Source organism: Lissotriton vulgaris, chromosome 9 (genome assembly GCF_964263255.1).
Source record: "Lissotriton vulgaris chromosome 9, aLisVul1.2, whole genome shotgun sequence".
NCBI classification, from domain to species: Eukaryota; Metazoa; Chordata; class Amphibia; order Caudata; family Salamandridae; genus Lissotriton; species Lissotriton vulgaris.
The window spans coordinates 1,212,263,853-1,212,289,516 of NC_141697.1; the positions used below are offsets into that span (position 1 = coordinate 1,212,263,853).

General features: G+C 42.2%; 1 protein-coding gene across 2 annotated transcripts in view; it reads right to left on the reverse strand.

Moving 5' to 3' along the window:
• The window catches only part of HMCES (5-hydroxymethylcytosine binding, ES cell specific), a 44,974-nt gene extending 21,323 nt beyond the window's left edge, over positions 1 to 23,651 (reverse strand). The window contains exons 1-4 of one of the 2 annotated variants that reach the window (XM_086939303.1): positions 23,594 to 23,651; positions 17,202 to 17,419; positions 12,386 to 12,529; positions 10,558 to 10,692 (exon numbers count right to left, since the gene is read on the reverse strand). In XM_086939303.1, the coding sequence (XP_086795429.1) occupies positions 10,558 to 10,692; positions 12,386 to 12,529; positions 17,202 to 17,390 (468 nt within the window). In that variant the 5' untranslated portion in view covers positions 17,391 to 17,419; positions 23,594 to 23,651. The other variant, XM_086939304.1, reaches the window with a different exon arrangement.
• Between the last annotated feature and the right edge of the window lie 2,013 nt (positions 23,652 to 25,664).

Consider the following 25,664-nt stretch of genomic DNA (forward strand, 5'->3'; position numbering starts at 1 on the left):
CTGAAAAAATGAACACACGTTACCTCATTGTCTTTAAGCCTAGGAGACAGATCATTGTCTTTCACACTGGAACAGACATGGCATGAATCGGGTAGTAGAACCAACTTGTTCAGGCGATTGAGGAATGAGATTACTGGCCTCTCTGTGGCGAGGACGGTCTCTCTGCAAATTAGTTTTCCGTGGCACGAGAAGGGCAAGGGGGAGGGTGGCTGTTTGATTTTAATTGCAGCTCTTCTGATAGCTGAACAGGATGCGGCGGGACGGTGCAAGCAGGCAGCTCTGCTGCGAGCGCCATACTTTTGCGCAAATAGCTCTAGCCAGCCTCAAACAAACCGAAGCAGGATGTGACGTCAGCGGCGCGGGCGCCAGGAATCAATCACCTTTTCTGACGAAATACTCTGGCACTGGGGGCGGGGCACTCCATTTAATTCAAGAGGAGGCCGTGCATCCTTTAATTTATGAAAGAGGCTTGGGGGCCGCCAGTGATTATAGTTATTTTGGAGTTTGGAAATCCTGCCAGGGGGCCGCCAGTGATAGATCCGAATCCGATCCTCGGCTCGGTCGGTCGTCGTGGCGGCCCCTCGGGTTTGGCGGCCCTGTGCAGGTGCACAGTTTGCACATGCCTTGGGCCGGCCCTGACACCATTCCACCTAGCAGGAGATATAGAATGACAAGAAGTTTGATTAATTGGAGATTCTTGAGAGCTTGACAGATTTAACAACTTTTTAGAAGTAAAGGTATCAAATTTTAAATCTGAACAGCATTATTTCAGGCTGTGATGCCATGTTCCAAATCATGCAAGAACTTAATGTTATTGTATTGAGTTCTAAGGATTATTAAACTGGCTTCAAATGTCTGTCAGTGCTAACAGGTGATGACTGTGCAATGTGAGTGTTAATACAACTGTGCATGTGACGACAGCTGGTGTAATTTCACCTACAAGTGATTTCGCCTTGCACTCAGTGGTGAAAGAGGGGCTTTAAAGCTTGCAGTGTGATAAGGTTAAACTTTTATCATCCTATTGATCAACAAAATGAAAAAGTTAAAAACTATGATAAATCTTTTAGAAATGACACTACCTAGTTTTATCACTCCACAATTTGGTACAATTGTATATCGGGGTTGACTAAATTCGCACACTAGTTGCTCCTACTTCTCTCAAAAAACCAAGGGAATTGTGTTCCCGGTTTATCGGTTTCAATCTGCAATTGAGTTTTAAAAGTTCATTTAATTTGAAAATCTGTCATCTGCTTCTTTCATTCATATGTGGGGATTTACCTAGACATGTTTCTTGCGCTGCTTGTTCATCCGAGCAAGCAAGTGAAAGTACCTGTAAGGGAATCTGTCTAGAGTGTAACTATCCATTTTGCCACACAGAATCATCCTCAATGACATAAATATTAGCTATTTCATGCATGAACCTTTTCACTTTACTATTAGTAGATAATGTAACCCATCACAACTAAATGATAGTCTACAAGTGGTAGGAAATAGCTTGCGCTCAGGCACTGATTCCCAAATGAGTGAGTTACTGACGTTTAAAAGCAGTTGTACTAGAAGTGGGTGCAACATATCTGGTGTTAAGGGTGTCCCGAAAATTCACCAGTAAAAGCAGGAAAAACATTTTAACGGCGATAAGAGTGATAATAGTGCAGGAGAACTCTTGGCATTCATCAGTAGGCCCTTTAATTCTGGCTTGGCTTAGATAAAGCTTTAGCTTTCTTGCCAGACTAAGGTTTTTCAAAATATTCATAATAAAAGTCAAACAGGACGGACTACTATTTACTAGCAACTTTGCATTGCGAGTAATGGCATTTTGCATCGTCAAATGTGCACCGCTGCCTTGAAAGAAGTCTTCTTTAGTGCCAGGGTTAAGGTGCTGGCCAACTCCTTTATTTTGATATTTTTGCAATTTTCCTGAAAAATGCCTATGTTTGCGGACAAAAAAATTAAAAGAAAAAAAGGAAAGGTTTCTCCAAGGAACACACATTAGCTTTGCCATTGCTTGTTAAAGAATGAGACTATTTTGTATAGTCACACTTTGGCCAAGAATAAGAACAAGGCAGGCAGAAAGAGGGGAAGGAAATAGAAAGACTTCAAAACAGAGGCAAAGGGAGGAAGCAGGGATGGAAAAGAACCAGCAAGAGTGAGAGAACGAGGAAGTGCAGGGTAGTGAACAAAAGAGGCATGAGGTGGAGTCAAGACTAGGTGACCAGCAACCTCGGCATGGAGCAGCACTGGTGATAGTCTCCTAAGAAGAACTTTGGACCCTGAACTTATTTTTGATTTATTTAACAAACGAAGTAAGCACTGCCCACCACAGTGCCATTTACCATTTGTTCCCAGTTGCAATGTTTTTCCAACCCGTGTGCGCATACGGTAGTAGGATGGGTGGTGTGAATGAGGAAATATAAGCACCATAAAGGTAATTTTTCCAATACACTCATCTTATTATTTATTTTCATAACTAATTTGGAACGACCACCGCCAAATGCGCTGTAGTGAGCAGAGGGATTTAATCAGCCTCTAGTTTATTTCACTCTGTTGGCAGCTGGTCTGGACAAAAGTTCCCTATTGGGGTTCAAAAAGCCTTATGTCAGAGTCTTTGCTGGAGATTTTATATGCGAGATATCAATAATGACAGAACGTCTCTGGTGAAAAATAGGTGTCAAGGGTTAGAATTCGTGACAATATATGTTTGTGACCTCATGAAAAGTCACAATATCGTGAACCAGAGAAATTCTAAAGGGGATGTATATAAGAGACCAATGATAAAGAAGTCTGTCCAGTTTATTCAGTGCCACGTCTAAAGCATCTCCGCAACCTTGAGCTACTACAATGGCAGTGACGAGGAGCAGATTCATCTCTGGGGCAAGTCTTCCCCTTCCAATGTATTTTCCTGTAGTTATTGGACCTCTGCCCTAAGCCATCCTTTTGGCAACGTGACTACTATGGCTTACCATAGCAGCGAGGGCACTTTTATTGGCTGCGGCTGCTGAAGGGCAGGAATATGGGCATCTCCCTGCAGTGGCAGGGGCTTGGTTTATAGACTTTCTGCAAGTAACCTCCTGTGTCCTGCTAACAAGTCACTGTACTCGTCCTTTTGCTTTATTCAGCAAGTAATTATATTGTTAGTCAAGTCTAGATGATGAGATCGATATCTATGTTTTTACTTTTCATATAACATTCAAATGATGTCGACATCAGGTGTAAGATCAGCCACTTGTACCAGGAGGAACAGCAAAGTTGGGTGAACTCAAACTAGGTTCATTCAAGTCAAGCAGTAACGACCCCATCCAGCAACAACACCTGCAACTGTCAACTGACCAGTTGCTTACATTCTACCCCACATCATGTTCAACAAGTTCCATGTTCCAATTCTAGTAACCTAGGAACAGTGAGGTAGGTTCTGTTCTAAGACAGGAACACTACATCCCCTCCCCTCTTAACATTGACTAAAGAAAACAAAAGAGACATCATAGAAAACTTGAGGGAGAGGTATGTACAAAAGATAAAATGAAGGTTTAAACGTAATCATGGAATCTAGCAGGGCGCTGAACAACCCTACGAGGTCTCACATTCCTTTGTGATGGAACAACCTCAGATTCTACCAACTCTTCTGTGGGTTGACACTTAGCGACCCTGTTTAAATTCCATACTTTATGATTACTGTTCTTCACAACAGTTTCTTAGAAGAAACCCATGAGGGACAAACTTCCATATTGGCCACTCTCTTCTTGAACAAACGAAAAGGTGAGACACCTGTGGAGGAGTGTGGAGTGAATCTCTACTCCCTAACTTTTTCATCATGGCTAACCCCCAGTCAGCAGCATTGGCAACAGCGTGTTGTACAGCCTCTTTCAACACCTTCACAAACCTATCAACAACTCCATTTCTCTCCGGATGATAGAGGGCTGCCCTCTTGTGTTTGATGCTCCTAGATGCCAAGTACTCTTCAACCACCGCTGAGGTAAATTGTACGACATTGTCAGAAAACAAGGACAGAGGAAATCCTTCCCTTTTAAAAAGACCATCCAAAAATTAAATCACCACCGAAGATTCTGCAGGGCCGACCACCTTAATATCAAGCCAGCGAGAGTACATGTCCAAACAAACAAAGACGTACATATTACGTGATTTTATCTTAATGGGACCTAAAATACCAATTGCAAGGCCCATTAGACTGCTCTCTCACAACCATGGTTTGTGTTCTACACTTCAAAACCTTGTCGCTGCATGCACATTCTGAGCAACTCCTGACCTCTCTTTTAATCCAGACATCCATGGCAGGCCATCAATATGCCTCTCTGAGCCTCTCCTTAGTTTTAACAATTCCCATATGGCTGGCATGGGCGCTCTTCAGTAACCTATCCCATAAAGTGCGAAGGGGGAATCAATCTGCTACCCCTCAAAAGGATACCATCCACAATTGATAAGTCGCCCTTAACCTGCCAAAAACCAATCAACTCCTCGTCACAATCTTTCTCATCACACCAACCCATTGAAACAATGGCAATCACCTTTTCTAAAAATTCACCCTCAACCAAAGCCCTCTTCCAATCATCCTCAGATACAATACCATCACTCCAAGCCACCAAACTGATCACATTCCAAAGGTTCCTCACGTTCAGTGCCCAGTCTAGACAAGCAATCTGCAAGCGTGTTAGAGACACCTGGCAGACAGGTGACAACACAATTAAACTCTTGTAGGGCAACCACCCACTTACGTATTCGATGAGAAACAAAACAAATCCACTTTTTTGCAAAAATTTCTTTCAACGGCTTATGATCAGTTAGAACTTCAAACTTGCTTCCCCAAAGAAACTTGCATAACTTGCGAATAGATAGCGAGGGCGTCTCTTTTTACAACGGATTAGTTATACTCTGCCCCTCTCAAAGGTCTGGACATGAACAATACCACTTCTCTTTGCCTTCCGATTTCTGAAATAAGACCACACCAAACCTTTGGATCTCATATCTGTCATTAAATAACAATCCTTTTAAGGATCAAACCTACTAAGATCTTGTGCATGATTTAGACAGTTCTTCAGATTTTGAAATTCCTCAACGCAAACACTCGACCACATGAACTCGCAACCCTTTTTTAAAAGATCTCGTAAATGTCTGGTGACCCCTGCAAAATGTGGCACAAATTTGTGATAAAACTTTGTCATCCCCAAGAATTTTACAAGTTCATCTTTGCTTTGGGGAGCCCTGAGTTTGCAAATTGTGTCAACCAAAGCAGCCTTGGGCTTAATACCATTCTCAGAGACTAGGTGACCCAAATATTCGATTTCAGCCACATCAAATTTACACTTGTCAGCCGTAAAGTTAGTCCAGCATCACATAATCTCCTCAACATTGCACTCAGCCTAGCATCATGTTCTTCAGAGTTCACCCCAAGCACAAGAACGTCATCTTGGTTTATCTTGAAGCCCTCAACACCCTTCAAGAGAAGCGACATAAGGCATGACAAATGCCGTCAGATTTTGAGAGGAGGTGTGTAATCTGACCTGATGGTAGGCCGAAGACAGGTCAAGGGATGAGAAATGCCCCCCCTCCCCCCAAGGGAGCACAACATCTCATTAATATTTTGCAATGGATAGTGTCCACAACCACCGCCTTATTAAGCTCCCTCAGGTCAACACAGTGCCTGGCCTCCCCATTGGCCTTCCGGGCTATAACTAAGGGAGAAAGCCATTTGTTTGCATCGACTTCCTACATAATCCCATTGGCCTTCAGCTTGTCAAGTTCGGCCTTCATAATCTCCTTTGCCACAAGAGAAACGTTGCAAACCTTTGCTACCTTGGCTAGTGAACCAGGCTTGATTTGAATTTGGTGCATGTAGTTTTTAAGACACCCCAATTTATTATCAAAGACTTCAGGGAACTCCTTAAGCCAGTTTTTACATCTTGCCGTAACCGGAGAGACAGAAGGTATCTCTTTTAAGCACACAGAGGGGTTTTGATTAGGGTCTAAAAGGACATGCAGATCGCATTGGTGAAACCAGCTCAGAAGTGAATCTACTTTCATAAAAATATAGACTTGCCCAGGGACAATTCTTCGTTTATAATTAGGGCTCCCGGTTTTATGGTATTTATTTTTTGGGCATTTCCGTCTGTATTTATCCATATTTATTTTTCGTCATCGTTATCTGTATTTATCCATATTTATTATGGGTTTTGTGAAAAAATTAAGCTGAAACTGGTATATTTCCATATTTATTTAACCAATAAATATGCAGTCATGCTTGAATACCTGCCAGGTTTCAGTGAAATGAACACACGTAAAAGATAAATCACTGCACTTATATGAAAATATGCATATTTCAGTATTAGCCTTGTGCATATCTACTGCTGTTAAAGCCTCTTTACTAAAATTCCTTTCTTTTTTAACCCCCTTACCTATCAATCCACACAGGTATTGGTCTTGCAGTCATGGCAAAGTGTATTTAGAATCACTTTAAAAGCATCCAATTTCCGTTTTTATCCACATTTAAAAATAAATACAGACAAAAAAGAAATGGTGTTCTGTCTGTATTTATCTGTAAAAATCAGTAAAAACGGAAAACAGGTACCGTTATTTATAATCAATTGTTCCCCAGAACCATCCTAGGAGATCAATGATTTCTGCACTGTAACCCCTTGGTCTTATGTCTGGCTTCATTAGGGTGACCTTACCCAAAAAATACTGATCAAAGAATTTCTTAGGGATTAATGTCACTTTGGCACCAAAATCAAATAACATTTTCACAGGTGCATCGTTGATCAGAACGACATTTATGGGACCCCCAGAACCTTTAATCTGGCAAATTTCATTTTCATCGACCTCATCCTCAAACAAGTACACTTCTCTAACTTTCTTTTGGTCTCTCCCGACCTACAACACCTTGTAAAATGGCCTTTACGACCACACGTGTTACACACTGCCTTCCAGCCAGGACAGTCCTTGAAATTCGCTATATGTCCAGAGTTCCCGCTTCTGAAACACTTAACCTGGAAATTCTTTGAACCGCCAGGTTGAGAATCACCCCTAGATGATTGAAAATTCTTCGGACTAGTAGGTTGAGTGTCCGACCTATATTGCATTTTGCTCTTTGGTACTTCATGTTTATTCTTATCTTTATCACGGTCTACTTTCAACACAGAGCTCTGCCCTCTATCAAGAGGAGAATCTTTCTGAATAGTTTCAAGACACACCTTTGAATGTTCATACGTTTTGGCAATGGTAACTACATGCAAAGACGGATTATTCTTCTGCCATAAGTTGTCCCTAGCCTTATCAATGCTACATCCTAACATCATGTAATCTCTGAGGCGCTCTTCTACTGAAACACCAAAGCTGCACGTCGAGGCCAACTTGCATAATTCAGTAATATATTGTTCAACAGTTTCTTCACGTTTTTGCATGCGTCTGCCAAAATGGTATTTATCTGTAAAAATCAGTAAAAACGGAAAACAGGTACCGTTATTTATAATCAATTGTTCCCCAGAACCATCCTAGGAGATCAATGATTTCTGCACTGTAACCCCTTGGTCTTATGTCTGGCTTCATTGATCAAAGAATTTCTTAGGGATTAATGTCACTTTGGCACCAAAATCAAATAACATTTTCACAGGTGCATCGTTGATTAGAACGACATTTATGGGACCCCCAGAACCTTTAATCTGGCAAATTTCATTTTCATCGACCTCATCCTCAAACAAGTACACTTCTCTAACTTTCTTTTGGTCTCTCCCGACCTACAACACCTTGTAAAATGGCCTTTACGACCACACGTGTTACACACTGCCTTCCAGCTAGGACAGTCCTTGAAATTCGCTATATGTCCAGAGTTCCCGCTTCTGAAACACTTAACCTGGAAATTCTTTGAACCGCCAGGTTGAGAATCACCCCTAGATGATTGAAAATTCTTCGGACTAGTAGGTTGAGTGTCCGACCTATATTGCATTTTGCTCTTTGGTACTTCATGTTTATTCTTATCTTTATCACGGTCTACTTTCAACACAGAGCTCTGCCCTCTATCAAGAGGAGAATCTTTCTGAATAGTTTCAAGACACACCTTTGAATGTTCATACGTTTTGGCAATGGTAACTACATGCAAAGACGGATTATTCTTCTGCCATAAGTTGTCCCTAGCCTTATCAATGCTACATCCTAACATCATCTAATCTCTGAGGCGCTCTTCTACTGAAACACCAAAGCTGCACGTCGAGGCCAACTTGCATAATTCAGTAATATATTGTTCAACAGTTTCTTCACGTTTTTGCATGCGTCTGCCAAAATGGTATTTATCTGTAAAAATCAGTAAAAACGGAAAACAGGTACCGTTATTTATAATCAATTGTTCCCCAGAACCATCCTAGGAGATCAATGATTTCTGCACTGTAACCCCTTGGTCTTATGTCTGGCTTCATTAGGGTGACCTTACCCAAAAAATACTGATCAAAGAATTTCTTCGGGATTAATGTCACTTTGGCACCAAAATCAAATAACATTTTCACAGGTGCATCGTTGATTAGAACGACATTTATGGGACCCCCAGAACCTTTAATCTGGCAAATTTCATTTTCATCGACCTCATCCTCAAACAAGTACACTTCTCTAACTTTCTTTTGGTCTCTCCCGACCTACAACACCTTGTAAAATGGCCTTTACGACCACACGTGTTACACACTGCCTTCCAGCCAGGACAGTCCTTGAAATTCGCTATATGTCCAGAGTTCCCGCTTCTGAAACACTTAACCTGGAAATTCTTTGAACCGCCAGGTTGAGAATCACCCCTAGATGATTGAAAATTCTTCGGACTAGTAGGTTGAGTGTCCGACCTATATTGCATTTTGCTCTTTGGTACTTCATGTTTATTCTTATCTTTATCACGGTCTACTTTCAACACAGAGCTCTGCCCTCTACCAAGAGGAGAATCTTTCTGAATAGTTTCAAGACACACCTTTGAATGTTCATACGTTTTGGCAATGGTAACTACATGCAAAGACGGATTATTCTTCTGCCATAAGTTGTCCCTAGCCTTATCAATGCTACATCCTAACATCATCTAATCTCTGAGGCGCTCTTCTACTGAAACACCAAAGCTGCACGTCGAGGCCAACTTGCATAATTCAGTAATATATTGTTCAACAGTTTCTTCACGTTTTTGCATGCGTCTGCCAAAATGGTATCTTTCTAGAACCGTACTCACTTTGGGTAAATAATGTAAGTCAAGTTTCTTTATAGAAATTTCACATTTTTTACGACCTGCAGAGTCACCATCCGAGAGGTCAGGTAGATGCTCAAAAACTTCCTGCACCTCCAGTCCCAAAGAGTGCATTAAAATAGAACTTTTTCTTTCGGCGCTGAGCAATGTTCCACACACGTCCTGCTAACAAGTCACTGTACTCGTCCTTTTGCTTTACTCAACAAGTACTTATATTGTTAGTCAAGTCTAGAGGATGAGATTGATATCTATTTTTTTACTTTTTATATAACATTCAAATGATGTCTCCACATCAGGCTCGGATGACAGAGCCCTTTATGTCCTAAGAGGCCTCAACAGCAAACAGGTTGTTAGTGCAGCTCTTGGATTACTCTTGGATTGTTAGTGTAGCTCTGTGGATTGCCTTCACGATGAATGGTTTGGCATCCACAGGAAGTGGGAGAACTAGTCCTCAATGGGGTGAGAATCTCTAACACAAACTGAATAGGCATCTTTTCACCACTTCCATAAGCTGCAGGTGGGACACATCAAAAGCCTAGATAGCGATTTAAAAAAGCAGCTGAGAGAAGACCCAGCTTTGTTGAAAAGGAAGATTACCTTCAAAAGGTTATCTGACTTTACTCAGTCGGAAAAGGCTCAGCTGTGTTTAGGAACCTTTGCTCGATATACCAAAATATGAATTGCCAGTTAAGCCACTGGGTCTGGGACACGAGCAGGGTCAAAAGTATTCCTTGTGAGTTGCGTTATCCATATACACCATTCTCTGCTTTCCCCTTCTTTTAGGAGAATCAAAGAGGTTTCTTATATATGCTGGTGTATTTTTAGAGTTAAATTGTATCCTACCGGGTTTTTAAAAAGGTAAAAAATATTGTCTCCTACAGGCTTGTTTTTAACAAGGTTTCTTTGAAAAAATATAATTTTACCTATCACAATACTTTAACATTTATGAACATCAAGGAAGATCCTATTAAGTGATAGCTTGCTTTCCACGGAAGAAGATACACACAGGATGCCTATTCGGGACAGGCCTATACGCAATAGAAGCTAAAAACAGATCAGGATCACACTGGGGGTCCATAGCCAAGGCAGAACCTCAACTCCGAGGAAGAAGTGTTGAGAAGGCAGTCTGAACCAAATAAGATTCTAGTGGTTGCCTATTTACCAGGATTTTTTTTCTTCATAGTTCAAACAATAGCAAGCACAAACTATGAATCAACCAACAAGTAACTGCTCTGCAAATGTCAGCCACAGACATGTTGAATAAAAGTGCAACCATAGCAGTCTTACTTCTTGTGAAAAGCATACACAAAAGCCAAGGCACATGTTATACATGAAGACAATACCTTTTCCTCTTTGACCTTTTCCTCGTTTCCCTGTGGAAAGTAGATGTAATAGGGCTGTTTTTCTCCACTCTGTCTCTGCCATTCGTAGAAACCTTCAGCCAGGACAACACACCGATTTCCTTTTGTCAGAGGAGCCTTGCAGATATACCAATTGCACAATCAGAAAAAAGCAGCATTAAATTAGCAGTAAACAAGCTATAAGAGTTCAGCACAACAAACACTTACTACAGGTCAAATAAGAATAATTAATCATTTAAATAAGGAGGGGGAGGCGGCGAAACAGGAGTAAACGACAGGCATTCAGTGAAAGACCAGGGGTGAGGAGAATAGTGGCAGAGGGCAAAGCAATGGGTTCAGAGGACGGGAAAATTACAGTGCATAAGGGCAAATTCTGTATACCACGGCTACTGTGCCATGGTTATACCACAATGTAATCCACCCAAGCAATGTAACTAGATTTTTGCTCCATAGCCCACTACCGTAACACTAAAGCAATAGTTTGTACCTAGTGTGGCGAAAGCTCCTATCATAACACTAAAAAGAGCTCTGGGAAAGCCCTGACTGTTAAAGATACCTTCCACTTTAGAAGCTTTAAAATGGAGGAAGGTATGTAAAGGGTGCCTTGGAGGAAGGGGGTGGAATATTATATGAGGAATAAAGGAAAGCTGAATACAAGAAAGCTGCGAGTCACTGCTATTTTTTTCAAGGTAGCACTGTCGCCCATGATATCAAATGCACCTTGTTACACCATAGATTTAATTAAGGCTACGACCAGCCAGGAAATCTTCCATTTGAGCTCAACAATATTTTATCTGGAAATAAATCTGATCACCGTTCACAGGAGGACAAAGGGGAATCTACTAGCAATCATGAACAGCATTCACATTTCCAATTTGCCCAAAAAATAAAAACTGTCACAATGGCATACTGCACATCCAGGAGAAAATATGGGCCACAGTTATGGATAGCTGAATGGATTTTACATCGGGAGGGCCAGTAAACTGCCCCCCAACTGAATTTACATTAAGCTGCCACTCACCACCAGTTGCTCCACATTCTGGTACAAGGGGACAGTAGAGAATCTTGATGACATGTAGAACTGTGCTTTGTATATATACACCTAAATTAGGTTAACGTATGTTCTGCTGAACCCCATCTTCAGAGAATGAGGGCATATGAGAAAGGCACATAAATCAGGATATAAGATGGAACAGGTCCGGGTGACAGCTTTCCAAGGTCTTGCTAGGACTTCTTTCTCAACATAAATGTGTCCATGAGATTAACTGAAAAAACGATTCACCCTGTGCAAGATGTATTTTCCTCATAGTGGTCCATAGCAGCGCTGATACCATATTCACCTGCAACTCCTCAAGAGAAACAAGGGACCTAATAATATCTAGCAACGTGGAGATTTATTCTGCGTTCATGTTGTTTCTTATTTACTAATTCTAATGTTCACCAAGCAGGACATCTTGGTCCTTATTCAGAGTTTTTTTCCCACTAAATGTATCTATATATATTAATAAACCAGTAGCCTGCTTGAACGCAAATGAACTTGCTAGTCGTTGCAGGGTTTTGTCAGCAAGGTTAGAAATAAGCAACTTTCCACAGCAACTCTGGAGCTTTCGGATACAAATGGGTATTGGACATATACGATACCTTTATATCCTTAATATTGTTTGCATTGACTGTGTTGCACAATAAACCAAAATGCCTCTAGATGCAATAACTTGATGCTTGCGATATCTGAATGCTATAGGTGTGTATGTTCTCCCATTTAAAATGATGTATGGTCGCCCTTTTTTGTGTGAATGGTCTTAAAACGTACCTTATACAAGGTTTTCTCCATGATCGTATCACTGCGGCAGTTAGATGTACTGTACTGCATTTTGGACGGGTCGCTTTCTCTGAACCAGGAGGGGATAAGACCCCAACGCATGGCAGCAATAACACGCTCAGAAGAGTCTACATCCTTTAAAGAAAAGAACATCACAATAGTTTTCAACTCGATGAGAAATAGGGCAGTATTGGTATATTAATGTTGGCCAACTAGCCAAACAAGAAACATAAAAAATACCTAAAACTAACCAAATAAACTTTCTGATAAACATTTTGATTAGTAACTGTCAAATCTAAATTCTGCTGAAGTGAGATATTAGGCCCACAGAAGACCTCTGCCTTTTTCTTTAACTGACCCTCCCAGCCCCCGCCCAAAAAAAAGAATATATTAGACTATATTTTGGAATAACCTTAAAATCAAACTAAGAAATTTGGTCACAAGAGTAGATTATCACAGTTTTCTTTAGATACTCTCGCTGAGGTGGTGTGAATTTCTCGAAACATAGAGGCAAACCCCAACCCACCAACTTGAGTGGCATGCTTCATCATCAACAACATGGCCCTAGAAATTTGCCCTGCATTGTGATGGACCTCACATCAAAGATAAAATGCAACCAGAAAGCATTTTTTAGGCTATTCAACTACTTATTCATCAAAGTAGGTTTTAAACATCTTGTGTGTGCGTGTGATATATATATATATATATACACACACACATACATAAGTATATATCTCATGCATGGACAGGAGAGATTACAACCTGCTAAATAGTTAGCAATTTTGAGCTACTATTGATTTTTTTTTCTCAGATTGAAGTTTTGCAAATATAGCACACCTTTCTATCTCAGAGCATATACTGCAGTTGCAGAAAGATAAGCACAATGAAACAGATTTTCACCGATGTGTCTACTGGAAGTAAAGCAGATGTGTCTGTTAAACGATCAAGGCGTTTTAGCTTCCTTTACTGTCAAGAGAAAAATATCACAAACAATTTCAACTTTCAACTAATACTTAACCATATACCTGCAAATGTACTGATTTTCAAACATTTCTTAACATTATTCAGCCTTACTTTCAGAACGAGAAACTAACATAGCAAAGGAAACCTTCTGCCAATATGAGTAACCGCAACAAGCCATTCAACTTTTTTAACAGAAAGAATGCTTTACCCAAGGGTCAAAACGGGCGCCATTCTTCGCAGTAATGACTAATGGCGCAAACATCACATTCTGGTCATAAACAGACAAGTGTGCAGTAGTAAATTAGTGGTGGAAATATTTCATGGTTGTACTCTAGGCGCACAATGAAATGCACTTGCGTTTAGGTTACAGTGATGAAATACTATGTTAGTGTAGTCTTCTCAGTTTTATTAACAGAACTGGAAATTTGCATATTGTGCTAAATATGACCTCAAAACACCAAGCAAAAGAGGAAGCACTATTAATGACGTTTTGACAAGAGTTTACAGTCACAACTCTCAGTTTCAATTAATCGAAAGTCAATTACAGCGATCTGATTTTGCCTTGATTTGGACAGCCTCTTGTGTCGAAGTAGAGGAAATCAGAGCTGCAGTATTACAGGTACTGAAATGCCGCACAAGAGTTATTTCTTTCACGGAAAGAGCAATGAATGCATAGAATCGCCTCCTGCCAGATCTATTTTAAACAGCAGGAAGGGGGTTAAAAAACCGAGAAAACAGCAGCAGGAAACCCTGAATGAACTTGTCAGGAGACTAGAGGATTAGTAGACAAATTCAATACATCTCTCAGGGCCTGATGTGCGAAGCACTCATTACAAAATACTGGTTTCAATTTGCGACCAGTGTGCTATTTTCCAAACCGACTTGTGTACTAATAAATTTGTTCATAAAATACGGATACGTAATGAGTAGAATTCGACTTATGTTATTATTATGTTATGTTATTAAAAATTTATAAAGCGCGCATACGCCCGAAGGCTTCTTGGCGCTGAAGGAAGATAAAAAACATAACAAGGGGGGAGTCTGCAGGAGTCTTTATTTCAGGTAAGCCTGTGTAAAGAGGTGGGTCTTAAAGGCCTTTCTAAAGGCAAGGAGGTCCTTACTCTGATGGAGGGCTAGTGGCAGAGAGTTCCATAAGGTAGCTGCCAAGAAGTGGAAGCTGCTGCCACCTTGTCGTTTTTTCTTGAAGCGAGGTACTTCAAGTAGGTCTTTGTGGGCTGATCTCAGGTTACGTGAGGGAACATATCTTCCGATCAGCTGCCTGATGAATAGAGGTCCCTTGCCTTGCAAAGCCTTAAAGATGATGCACCCTGCTTTGAATTCGGCTCTTTGAGCCACGGGTAGCCAGTGCAGGGTCTCTAAGCCTGATTTGATCGATTCCCATTTGGGTACATTGCAGATCAGTCTGGCGGCCTGATTCTGTAAGTACTGCAGTCTTCTAAGTTGTCCTACAGGTAGGCCAAGGTATAGACTGTTTGAGAAGTCGATGTGGGAGAGAACTAGGGCCATGACCACCTGAATTAAGGCGGAAGGAGTGAGGAAGTGGGCGATTTTCCTAATTTTCCTTAATTGGTAGAATCCGGAGGAAACCACGGTTCCAATTTGGGATTTCAGCGAGAGGTCCTCATTGATGGTTATCCCCAGGCTTTTTACCGTCGAGGATTTCTTAGGGGGAAGACCCATATCAGCAGGCCAGAAGTTAGGGCTCCAACTGATTTCGCTCTTGCCGGGCAGGATCAACTCAGTTTTCCCTGGGTTTAGCTTAAGGTGATTTGAGGACATCCAATTCTGGATTAAAGTCATAGTGGATTGGAAGTCCTCCACGGCATTTGGGGAGTTAAGAATGAAGACTAGCTGCAAGTCATCTGCATAATTATATGCAGTGACTTTGTGCTTTCTCAGGGCGAAAAGAAGGGGCCGCATGTACAAGTTAAACAATAGGGGAGATAACGAAGAGCCTTGGGGCACCCCGCAGAAAGACTTGATTCTGGCAGCGGAGAAAGAGCCTAGGCAGACAGACTGAGTACGTTCAGAAATGAACGATTTCAACCAGGCTAGGGCAGAGTCTCTAAGGCCCGCCTGTTCGACACGATTGACCAGGATAGAATAGTCAACCGTGTCGAATGCGGCGGACAAGTCGAGAAGTACCAGGGCTTGATGAAGGTTTTTATCAGCGTTGGACCTCAGGGTGTTCTGAACGGCCAATATTACTGCCTCAGTCGAGTGGCCCGGCCGAAATCCTGCTTGGTTGGGTTGGAGATAGTCTGATTCCTCCACGAAATTGGAGAGGCAGTTGGTGACATGCGCCTCTAGCATTTTGGATAGGAAGGGCAACAATGATACTTACCTCATGAATATTAAGGAAGTGGCTTGAAAACTGCGATCTGCTATAAATCGCAGCCATCACAGGAAGAGTGACGTACTGATGTCAGCAGACCACCAAGTCTGTGACCACTTTTAAATAAAGCAATTTTTTTAATGCAACCTGTTTTCCTTTAAAGTAAAACAGAATGTTTTTTAAAAAACTAACTAACATTTTTTAAGAGTAGGCAGTGGCCCCGCGACCACTGCCTACAAAAATGTTTTACAACATTCTCAAAGGGGAGAGGGCTCAATGAAGACCACTTCCTGTTTGCGAATAGCTAACCATTACATTTGTATGGTTGTAAAGTAGTAATGTTTTGCCGCCGGATTATGGTTGCAAAACAATACATACCATACTGAATCGGTACTTGCAAGGATGCCGCCCTAAACATTCTCCTTCTAAATACCTATTCGGTATGTATACCGACATTGCGATTCAGTAACAGGTTACCGAATTGCACTTTGGGTTTCTTACATACCAAAAAATGCCCCTTTGCTGTTGCAAATTGCACAATTCTGCGAATTAGACGTTTTGAGAACGCAAAAAGGCTTCGTAAATCTGGCCCTTACTCCTCAAGTGCGGTGAAATTCAAGTTGTAAAGTAGAAAGAAGTTTTTCTATACCAAAAAGAGACTGGTTGTGGTTTCATGCTGCACTGCTTGAACTATGATCATTGTACTGTTTATTCAGAGTTCTTGCTGTTCCATGATTGACACTGTATCCCCTTACCCCTCTGGAAATGTTGATAAAAAAAGGTTACAAAAAAAAAAAAGGAAATTAAGTCACAAGTATTCAGAAAAGAACCCTCAAAGGGATATATGTACTTCTAAATGGTTCAAATTTAGGTTTCAATGCACCTAGGAAATGTAACTGAACAATTAGGTTCAAAAGGCAGAACACTAGCCAGCGTAAATCCTTGTCTAACAAGTGAAGCACTGCTGTGGAGAACACATCTACCACAAGAATACATTTGATTTGAATAAAATATAGGTTTCAAAGTTGCACCTGTAATTACTAAGGAACCTGCAATTGTCTATTTTAAAGGAAGCATCCAGCATTTTCAACGTGGCTTCGATTGAGGTGTACTGGAATCGATCAGTGAGAATTAAGTGTTGAGGAGAAGGCCCACTTATCAAAGGTTTTTGCATGAGTTTAACTAACGTATGCCTTCAAATTCACGAGTACATCACACTAGCTGACAAGAACACGTTTGTAAATCGTCCCCATGGAATGTTAATACTACAACTTTCACTGTTAGGCGTCGAGTGGTGAAAAATAAGTTAACAAAATAATTAAGAATCAAATTCCCAAGTCTGAATAACACAGCTAGCCATGCTTAAGTACGGCAATCCAACTGGCACACAAATCAGAACCTTATTATTGGCATGCTAATGTTCCACAACCACTGGTAACTCTTCTACTTTCCTAATGCATCAGGCATTTTTTCATTGCACTTTGCTACCTTGTCAAAATGTCTTCCAGAGACCAGAACAGGGTTGTTTGATTGAGGAGCCTTGTTGTAAGACGGAGTGTATTTGTTGGCATTGTCATCTCTCCATGCAGGGCGGCGTCTTCTGCCGTGCACATCTCGGTATGTGCAAGCTTTACTGATGTCATCTGGTGCCAGCGTGCAGGCGGTGCGCCCGCACATTTTGCAAATCTTTACAAGCTAGTAAAAAGCTGAAAAAATGAATAAAATACTAAGTAACTACGTGAAATCTGTAATGTGTGTATTATTAATTCAAAACAGTACTGTTATGTTACAATATGTGTATGTGCACGCTGGTGTATGTCACAAAAAAACACAAGTCAATCTCCTTTATAATATGACTTTCCTGCCCAAAAAAATTCTACAATTATCTGTTCGAAGTATTGAAAAAGCTTGTTTTTCCCTTTTAGGGACTCCGTATACCAAACATGGGCTAATTTTATTCAACTTATCAGAATAGAATCTACTTTCCAATTCCACTACTAACCAATCACTAGTCGTCTGCATAAAGAGAATGATATCAGGTTCAACTAAAAGAAGCATTGGCAAAGCCAATAGGACTCACCTGTACGAGATCTATTGGCTTTGCTGATGTCTTTTATCTATGTTGTACAGCAGCGTGACTGCTTTTCATCCTGTGTAAAGGTTGGTCGCCTGGCACAGAGGGATGTAGAGAACATAGGCACAGAGTACTGTGATGTGGAGTGGAATGGAGTTGTGGCATAGAGTGGAGTGGCGTGGGGTTTCACAGAGTGAAGAGATGTGGATTGTAACGACATTGAGTGGCACAGAATGGAGAAGAGTGGTGGAGTGGAGTAGCACAGAGTGCCGTAGAGGCACATTGGAATGCCATTGCATCGAGTTAAGTGGCAGAGAGTGGAGTGGCATAGAGCGTAGTGGCGAAGAGCAACGTGCATAGACTAGAGAGTAGTGGTGTAAACTGGACTGAAGTAGAGTGGAATGGCGTGATGTAGAATGGAGTAGCAGAAAGTTGAGTGGGTTAGAGTAGTAGAGAAGTGGGTATAAGTAGCCTAAACAAGGAACCAAATTTAAAAGTCAACACATGGGTATGAGGCATAAAGTGGATGAATGGCTGAAAGGCCACAAAAATAGGCACGCAGCAACAAGCATCATGAAGGTGCAAATGTAGTGTAGTGTGCCATTTATATATTATAACTGCTTAATTCAACCCAGGTAAAATGTAATTTATTTTAGTTTTAAGAGTAGGCTAAAAGATGCAGGAGTAGATGAACAATGTCCAAAAATGCGTTTGAAAACTGAACGAATGGAGAAAGCAGCACGAGAACTGAAAACAGAGTACGAGTCCTGAAATGGGCACCTCAATCACAGCACGAACAACGGACTGACATTAACTCCATGGCTGCTAAGGCAATTCCCCTCCTGTGCTGGGAATTCGCTATTTATATTGTTTTATGACGAGCTGGGCTCGTCATCAGTGTATGAGGAGGCTACACCATGACGAGCCCAGCTCGTCATGAGTGTGGAAGGGGTTAATTAAGCTAAATCGACAGTAAACAGCTTTTACCACGCATGGGTAACAACGCATGCCATGACAGCGAGGTCATTACAACGACTGTGTTGTTATTTCACATACCGTTACAGCGCAAGTCCGAACAACGACTTGCGTTGAAGGGCAGAAGGTTTTGGATTTAAAATCCAACACGTTCCCTAGTGTCTGCAGACTGGAGATGGAATAGTAAATTATACTATTCCAAAATTCAGCGCCCCAAGAAAGATCACATATTTGGATCAACCTGCACTTGGTCCATGCTCCACAGAAAGAAAAGGAATAGTGCATGTCACGCACTGGACAATTAGGTGGCAGCAAAGAAGTGACAATGAATGCTTGTCATATAATTATTAGTGTGTTGTGTATTTATATTATAACGTGTAACAAACATTCTTGATATTAAGAAAATTCATGGATTTTCCAGTTAAAGGTAATAATTACTAAGTAATGAGTTTTATACAGAGCTAGCACCATCCCGTCTGGCTCTTTCACAGCATTGGAACGGCCAGCATTTCCTTTGGTTGGATCATCTGGCTGAGCATACCGAAGAGGGCAGGGTGCAAGTTGGAGGAGGACGCAGGTCCTCCCCACAATTTTAGAGAGGACTCCATTCCCTACCCGAGCTTAAAGGAGCCTGTGAGGTGTCACCTAGTATCCCAGCTCTGCAGCTGCCTGCATTTACAAACACCATGCAAGGGTAACTTAAGGTTGTAGCCTGACACGTTTTCTACCTGTTGTACCGGTATTTGAATGTCCTTGCTGGTACAAAAATGTTGCAAATCACTTCAGGCCATTTTTCCATTTTATCAGTGCATGCTTTAAACAGTAAATGTAAAGAAAAACACTTTAAAACGTGTTCTGCAGCTGCCTTAATGATGCAGGATCATAAAATGTGAGCAGATGGTCGGTATATTTCTCTTGCAAAGGTGGCAACCATGGATAACCTGGCCTCCCGGTGTTTTTAAACCTATGTAGCAGTCCTTTTATTTGTGAGAGCCGCGGGGGGGGGGGGGGGGTGTTATCTTAGAACAGTGATACTTAATACTTAAAGTACAGCCCCTCTTGACCTTTACATACGCCCCCCTGGTGAACAATAGCATGATCTGTTTACTTGCTGAGCACTAATAATCCTAAAAAAATGTTAAGCAAACAGGTAAGCATTTATTTGCAGGTTAAATGAATGAGCTACTGTGGTGTCCTGCATCACTTAACTTTGGTAGCCCTGAAATAAAAGGCGCGCCTGTTTACTGAACATTTTTTAGATCTCCTTAGACAATCCCTGACCCACCCAGGACCCCCTGCTGCTACAGTGCTGCCCTCGGTCACACCAAAGACCACACTTTGCAGCCCCTGGGCAAATGTTTACGAGTACCCATGTCTTAGAATGTCCTGTGAAATAACATGAACTTCACACCATTAACCCTTCTATCGCCTAAAGAACTGCAAATGTGCATTGTTTTGAAGCTTGACAAATTAAAAAAACACCTTAAAACAGAAATGCAAATGCACCGCTTGTTAAATTCTCTACAAATGGTTTAAAATGTAATCCAGAGTTCCACGTTTGCTTATAGTGTCCCTTTCAGCCAATTCCCTCAATTACCCACTGAAGAATGGACAACGTGTTTTATTTATAGAAAGTAAAACATCCCAAAACATGTTCTTGTCACATGTTTGCATAACTGTCTTAACGTGTTGCTTTTCTAAACACAGCTGTTCCACATTATAAGAAAGGAACATTATAAGGACATGACATTAATTATTGTGGTGTCACTTCTTGTAATTTAGTTGTGATTTATGTAATTGATACACCTCGCACATACACACTATTTTTCATAGGACTTGTGCCCTTGTAGAGAGAATAGTCTACAGCAGTAACACGAATTTGTGAATTACAGAACATGAGAAATCTGAAGAGCTAGCAGCGGACTCCCAAACCATAGCACTGAAAAACGATTTTTTGTACAAGACATCTATCCCGGTTAATGTGAAAGTCGCTCACCATAATGTGGTCAAAGAAATGAGTTCTGTGGCATACGCTTCAATGACTCCAGACCAGAAGTATAAATAGGTCTCAGGAGATAGTTCGGTGAACCTCCTATTTGCATAAAGTAATCCCAAGAGATACCACACGACCAAACTGAACTACTGGTTAGAGTTTAACAGACCTGCAACCCAACCAACACACTTTGCACTCATAAAATGTGTGGCCACTCACCCATAAGGAATAGGTACTAAAAGAAAGAACTAAATAAATCCCTATGACTCCTACACCTCCTTTACACAGACCTCTAAGGCTATAAGCAGTGATTGTGCGTCATCACTTCTTATTTAATTTCGAACTGGCTGAGCATTTGATCTCCTTATAGCCACAATTTAAAGTAGAAATAAGACTGTTCATTTGCACTTGACAACTAACTGCCTTGGCACTGAAGCAAACAGCAACTTTATTAAATCCCTATTTTAAGGAGCACTGCGGTCTTATTTGTTGGAGCCAAGACGCATGACCACATTTCATTAGAGACCCCCTGGGACAGCAACCTATCTTATCAAAGAACCTCATGCTGCAATCAACCCCATTAGAGACACCAAGCGCTGAGAAAGCATTCCTTCATTAAGTCCTCATTGATGCAAACCATCATCCCCCATAATTTAAGGTGGGCGGCTCCGCTCCCTTTAGCCATAGGTGGCTCGAAGGTCAATTTAATTGCACTTTTAAAGACTCCTTTCTGCGCACCACTGCCACTTTTTTTCTTAATGAAAACTGTACTCAGTTTACATGCAACTGCATTGTGGCCTCGTGGGGGGGGGGGGGGGGGGGGGGGGGTTCTTAAACCCCCAGGAAACAAGCTCCTTATGAGTACGAATGGTCAAGGGGGGAACATACTTTACAACGCAACTTTTGCCACGCAGTGCCTTTACGACGCAACTTTTACAACGCAAACCATTACAACGCATTGCGCTGGGGGGGCACTCTAGGATAGGGAATAGGTTTAATGTACTATCCAACACCTTCCCTACTATCCACGGGGACTGGAGTTGAAATAGTAAATTAAACTATTCACTATCCAGCGCCCCAAAGCACTATGTGTTGTACAGGCATGCGTTGTAAAAACCACGTTGTAAAGGCATGCGTGGTAAAAGCATGCGTTGTAATGTCATACATCCGGTCAAGGACGGGGTTATGTTTTGAAGCTCGTTGAATGAGGCAGGAAATGCCCAACTTTAACCATTGTGCCCTTTGGTGATATTACAACGAATGAACGTGGAGCTCATGTGAATTGATGCTGGTTACAAACATCAGCAGGAAACAAAAATAGTCACACCAAACAGTTGAACACATTTTATTTATAAAAGGAAAACTTTTTTTTTTTTTTTACATCTACTAAGTCTTAGCCTTTGTGGGAATATATGGCCACTACGCTTTTGTGTGTAAAATTGTTTACAAAAAGTAAATTCCTTTGACGTTTCGCTTATGGAGTCAGGAGGCAACTTTGTTCCTTTATATAGGATTTCATAATAAGCATGATTACATTTAAGCCATGTACTTTTACTGCTTTCGATTCAGACACAAGTAGATATAGGTGAAGGTGTGGTTTAGATATGAACACCCTGTACACTTAGCAGCCTAGTTTTGCACGCATGAGTAGATACCCCCGTCTAGCTTTCTTTCTTTCAATATAGGAAACTGTAGAGAAAACACCTGGGGCAGATTTACAAGCCTCAAGCAACACTTTTATGCTGCAGTTGCGACACTTTTGCCGTTGTTGCGTCATTGCACCAGGTATCATGTATGCAGGGTGGGCGTTCCGACAAAAGAAAGCCTTGTAAAAGGGACACAGTGAAATCTACAAGATTTCACTGCGTCACTTCTACAACACCACAGCGTCTAACAGGCGTAAGGAGTGATGCAGCACAATAGGTATAGGCATTCCTAGAGTTGTGACGTGCTTGCGACAATTCCAGCAATGCGTTACCTTTACACCAACAGATACGTCACGCATCTGTCAATCCTGGCGCCACATTGTAAATGGAACGCATCCATGGTGGTGCAAGGTTTTTTTAGCATGACGAAATTAAACAGACGCACCTCTGCTAAAATGCAGAGATGCATCAGTTTCTTGTAAATCTGCCCCCTGGAGTGGAGCAACTCGTCAAGCGTGGACCTGGCACTTTGATCATGGAGGTAGATATGGTTACTAGTTGAAAGACAGCTGTTTAGCAGAGACACAGAATTCCTCTACCTGTTTCGACGGGGAGATAGAGCCTTAGCGCAAACTCCAGCCGCATAAAACTACACTGCCCAGAATGCACCTGTGCGGGCTAGGATAATGAAAGTCGGAGCCATTTGTCTCCAAGGACTTTCCTTTGTGCACTCACTGCTTGCTCCTCCAGGGATACCGCGGCCTGGGGGGGGGGGGGGGGGGGGGGGGGGGGGGGTAGTAGTAGTAGCCGCCCTCTCCACCACCCTTCCCAAAGTCCCAAAGAGTGCGCACTTTCCCAAGATCTGCACGTTCGGGAGATGGAACAAACTGGCAACCATAGCCGGCCTCCTCCTCGTCTACGGAGGCTGCTGCCCCCACGGGCAGCGGACCTCGGGCTCACGTGTACCGTTCCCGCCGGGCCCTCCCCAGACCCTGGAGAGGAGGTACCTCAGGTGAGGGAGGGCAGCTGAAGCGTGCGGTTTCTCACCCAGGGACAGAGCTGCCCTTCCCGCGGGAGGGACTGGGGACTCACATCTTTCCCTCCCTCAGAAGTGACCGGAAAAGGCGCCCCGAAACCGTTCGCACAGCGGGCGAAGCGCATTAACGCCCACAGTTGTAACGCTCGTACTTACGTCACAGCCGCCCTTCTCCCGCCACAGGAGACGGACTCTGGTTAGAGGAAAAACCCCGAGCAGCGACGCGCTACCACGTGACCAGCAGGGGAGAGGACGTCATGCGTCTGTGAGTCACGCATGGTTTACAATAAACTCCAAAAGTTCTGGGACTCAGAAGAAGATGCCTGACTGCCAGGGCAACCTATACCTTGTGGAATGCAGAAACTATTTTATTTATTTAATGATTTATTTAATGCATTTTTATAAAACGCGAACTTTACCCGAAGGTGTCAGAGCACAATAATATCCTTTATTTATTACTGGTTTATTTCTTTCAGTAGTCCGTGTAAAATTATTTCTCTGATTGAAAGACAGTTACAGAACCAAGCTCACGCGAGCATCTAGTTGTTCCAATAAAGCTGAATTATACTGTGAGTGGTTCACCTAGGAATGGCTGTCAACAACACAAATATTGTCAGCTGTGGTATGAGTTCGAGTTCTTGAGTACTCATGCTCTGGTGGCACTATCTTTTTGTGTGCGGGACTCTAGGGTTATCATGCATGATTATTATTGCAGACCCTTTACAAATAATTCAATACATTTTAATAAATTGTTTAATCATCCAATATTTTAGTGACTAACTAAATTGGCCTCGCATAACCCTGAATAATACATCGCATAAAGGCAAGTTCGTGATGCTCTTCTCAAATTGCTTATGCTTTATAGATATTCTAAACGTGAGAGAGGAGACAAATCATTTCCTGTTTCTCGTCTGTGCGCTTGCATTCTTCTCTATTTGTACATCCTCTTCACTATTGCAGTGTCGTGTGATCACGTGCACTCTTGTGGTTCTCGGCAAACTCCTTACAAAGTTACATAATCACTTGGGAGGTATCTGGGTGTGGTTAATAAAGCTTATGACGTAGTGCGTTCAGTTAACGGTTGCACACTAAAGAATAAAGATGTGTTTTACACAGCTCTGTGTGTGGCGTGCTCATTTGTGTGCCACAGAGCTGGGTAGGACGCAACAACTGGCAATGAGTAGGGGATAAGTGCCCTGAAGAAACAAGACTGCTCTCGCTGAGAGTTTGCCAAGTTCCAGCAAACTCCTTGTGCTTGCCACAGGCGCCTCAAGAAGCAGTCTATGGTTGGCGTATGGGGAGTCAAACCTCCTCTCTAGCTCGAACAAGGCTCTTGAAGAAGGTCAAGGAGCAGCACAGTCAGAAAGCCTATCAGAAGCCTACTGGTAAGACCAAAAGAAGAGGTACTGCAGCAGGCTGGTGCAAGAAAGCGCTAAAGGTAGTGGTAACCAGGTGCGAAAGTACAAACGTACTTACCGGCACAAGCAAGGGAAGTGCAACACAACCTTGAATAGGCGTGACGATGAAGCCCGGTTGTGCCGCTGGAGTATGCAAAGCGGCAAGTGGCATCCAGTATGAATGAATGAATGAATGAATGAATGAATAACTTTATTGTGTGATTGCTTAAAACCATTACATTAAAACCAAAGTATAAAATTATAAAAGTTAAAACCAAAGGTGTTTCTGCAGGCAAGTTGTCAAAGTTCAGAAGGACACACTCAGTCCGTGATCGGGGCGGGCCACCCGATGCCCCACAACAAAGTCTCTATTCCTGCGTGGCCTTGGCGGCCATCAACTCGAACCGAGTCTGTTGTATGAATTTTCCAAATGAGGCCATCTGTTTTGGTATGCTCAAGGTGAATAGTTGATGGGTTGCTTCCTTAGCTGTGCGTGACCCGGCGTCCCTTAGAATGGGCCTGAGGTAGAGGGTGCGGGGTACACGTAGGGCAGGGCAGCAGAATAGTAGGTGGGCCAATGATTCACGTTTATAATTACAGAGCCTGAATTCCCGAGGCCCCGTGCCTGCTGTTGCCGGATGATATAGTTCTTTGAGCGGCAGTGGGTGCAGTCTGTAGGCGAGAATCTTGTGAAGTGCTGAAAGGCCCACGGCCTGCGTGAGATGGTTTCGGGGGTTATGCGCGGTGTGCGGCAGGCATAGGGACTCGCAAAAAGCTCTTTTCGTGAGGGACTCCAGGTCCAGGTCCAGGGAGCATGCACGCATTTGCTT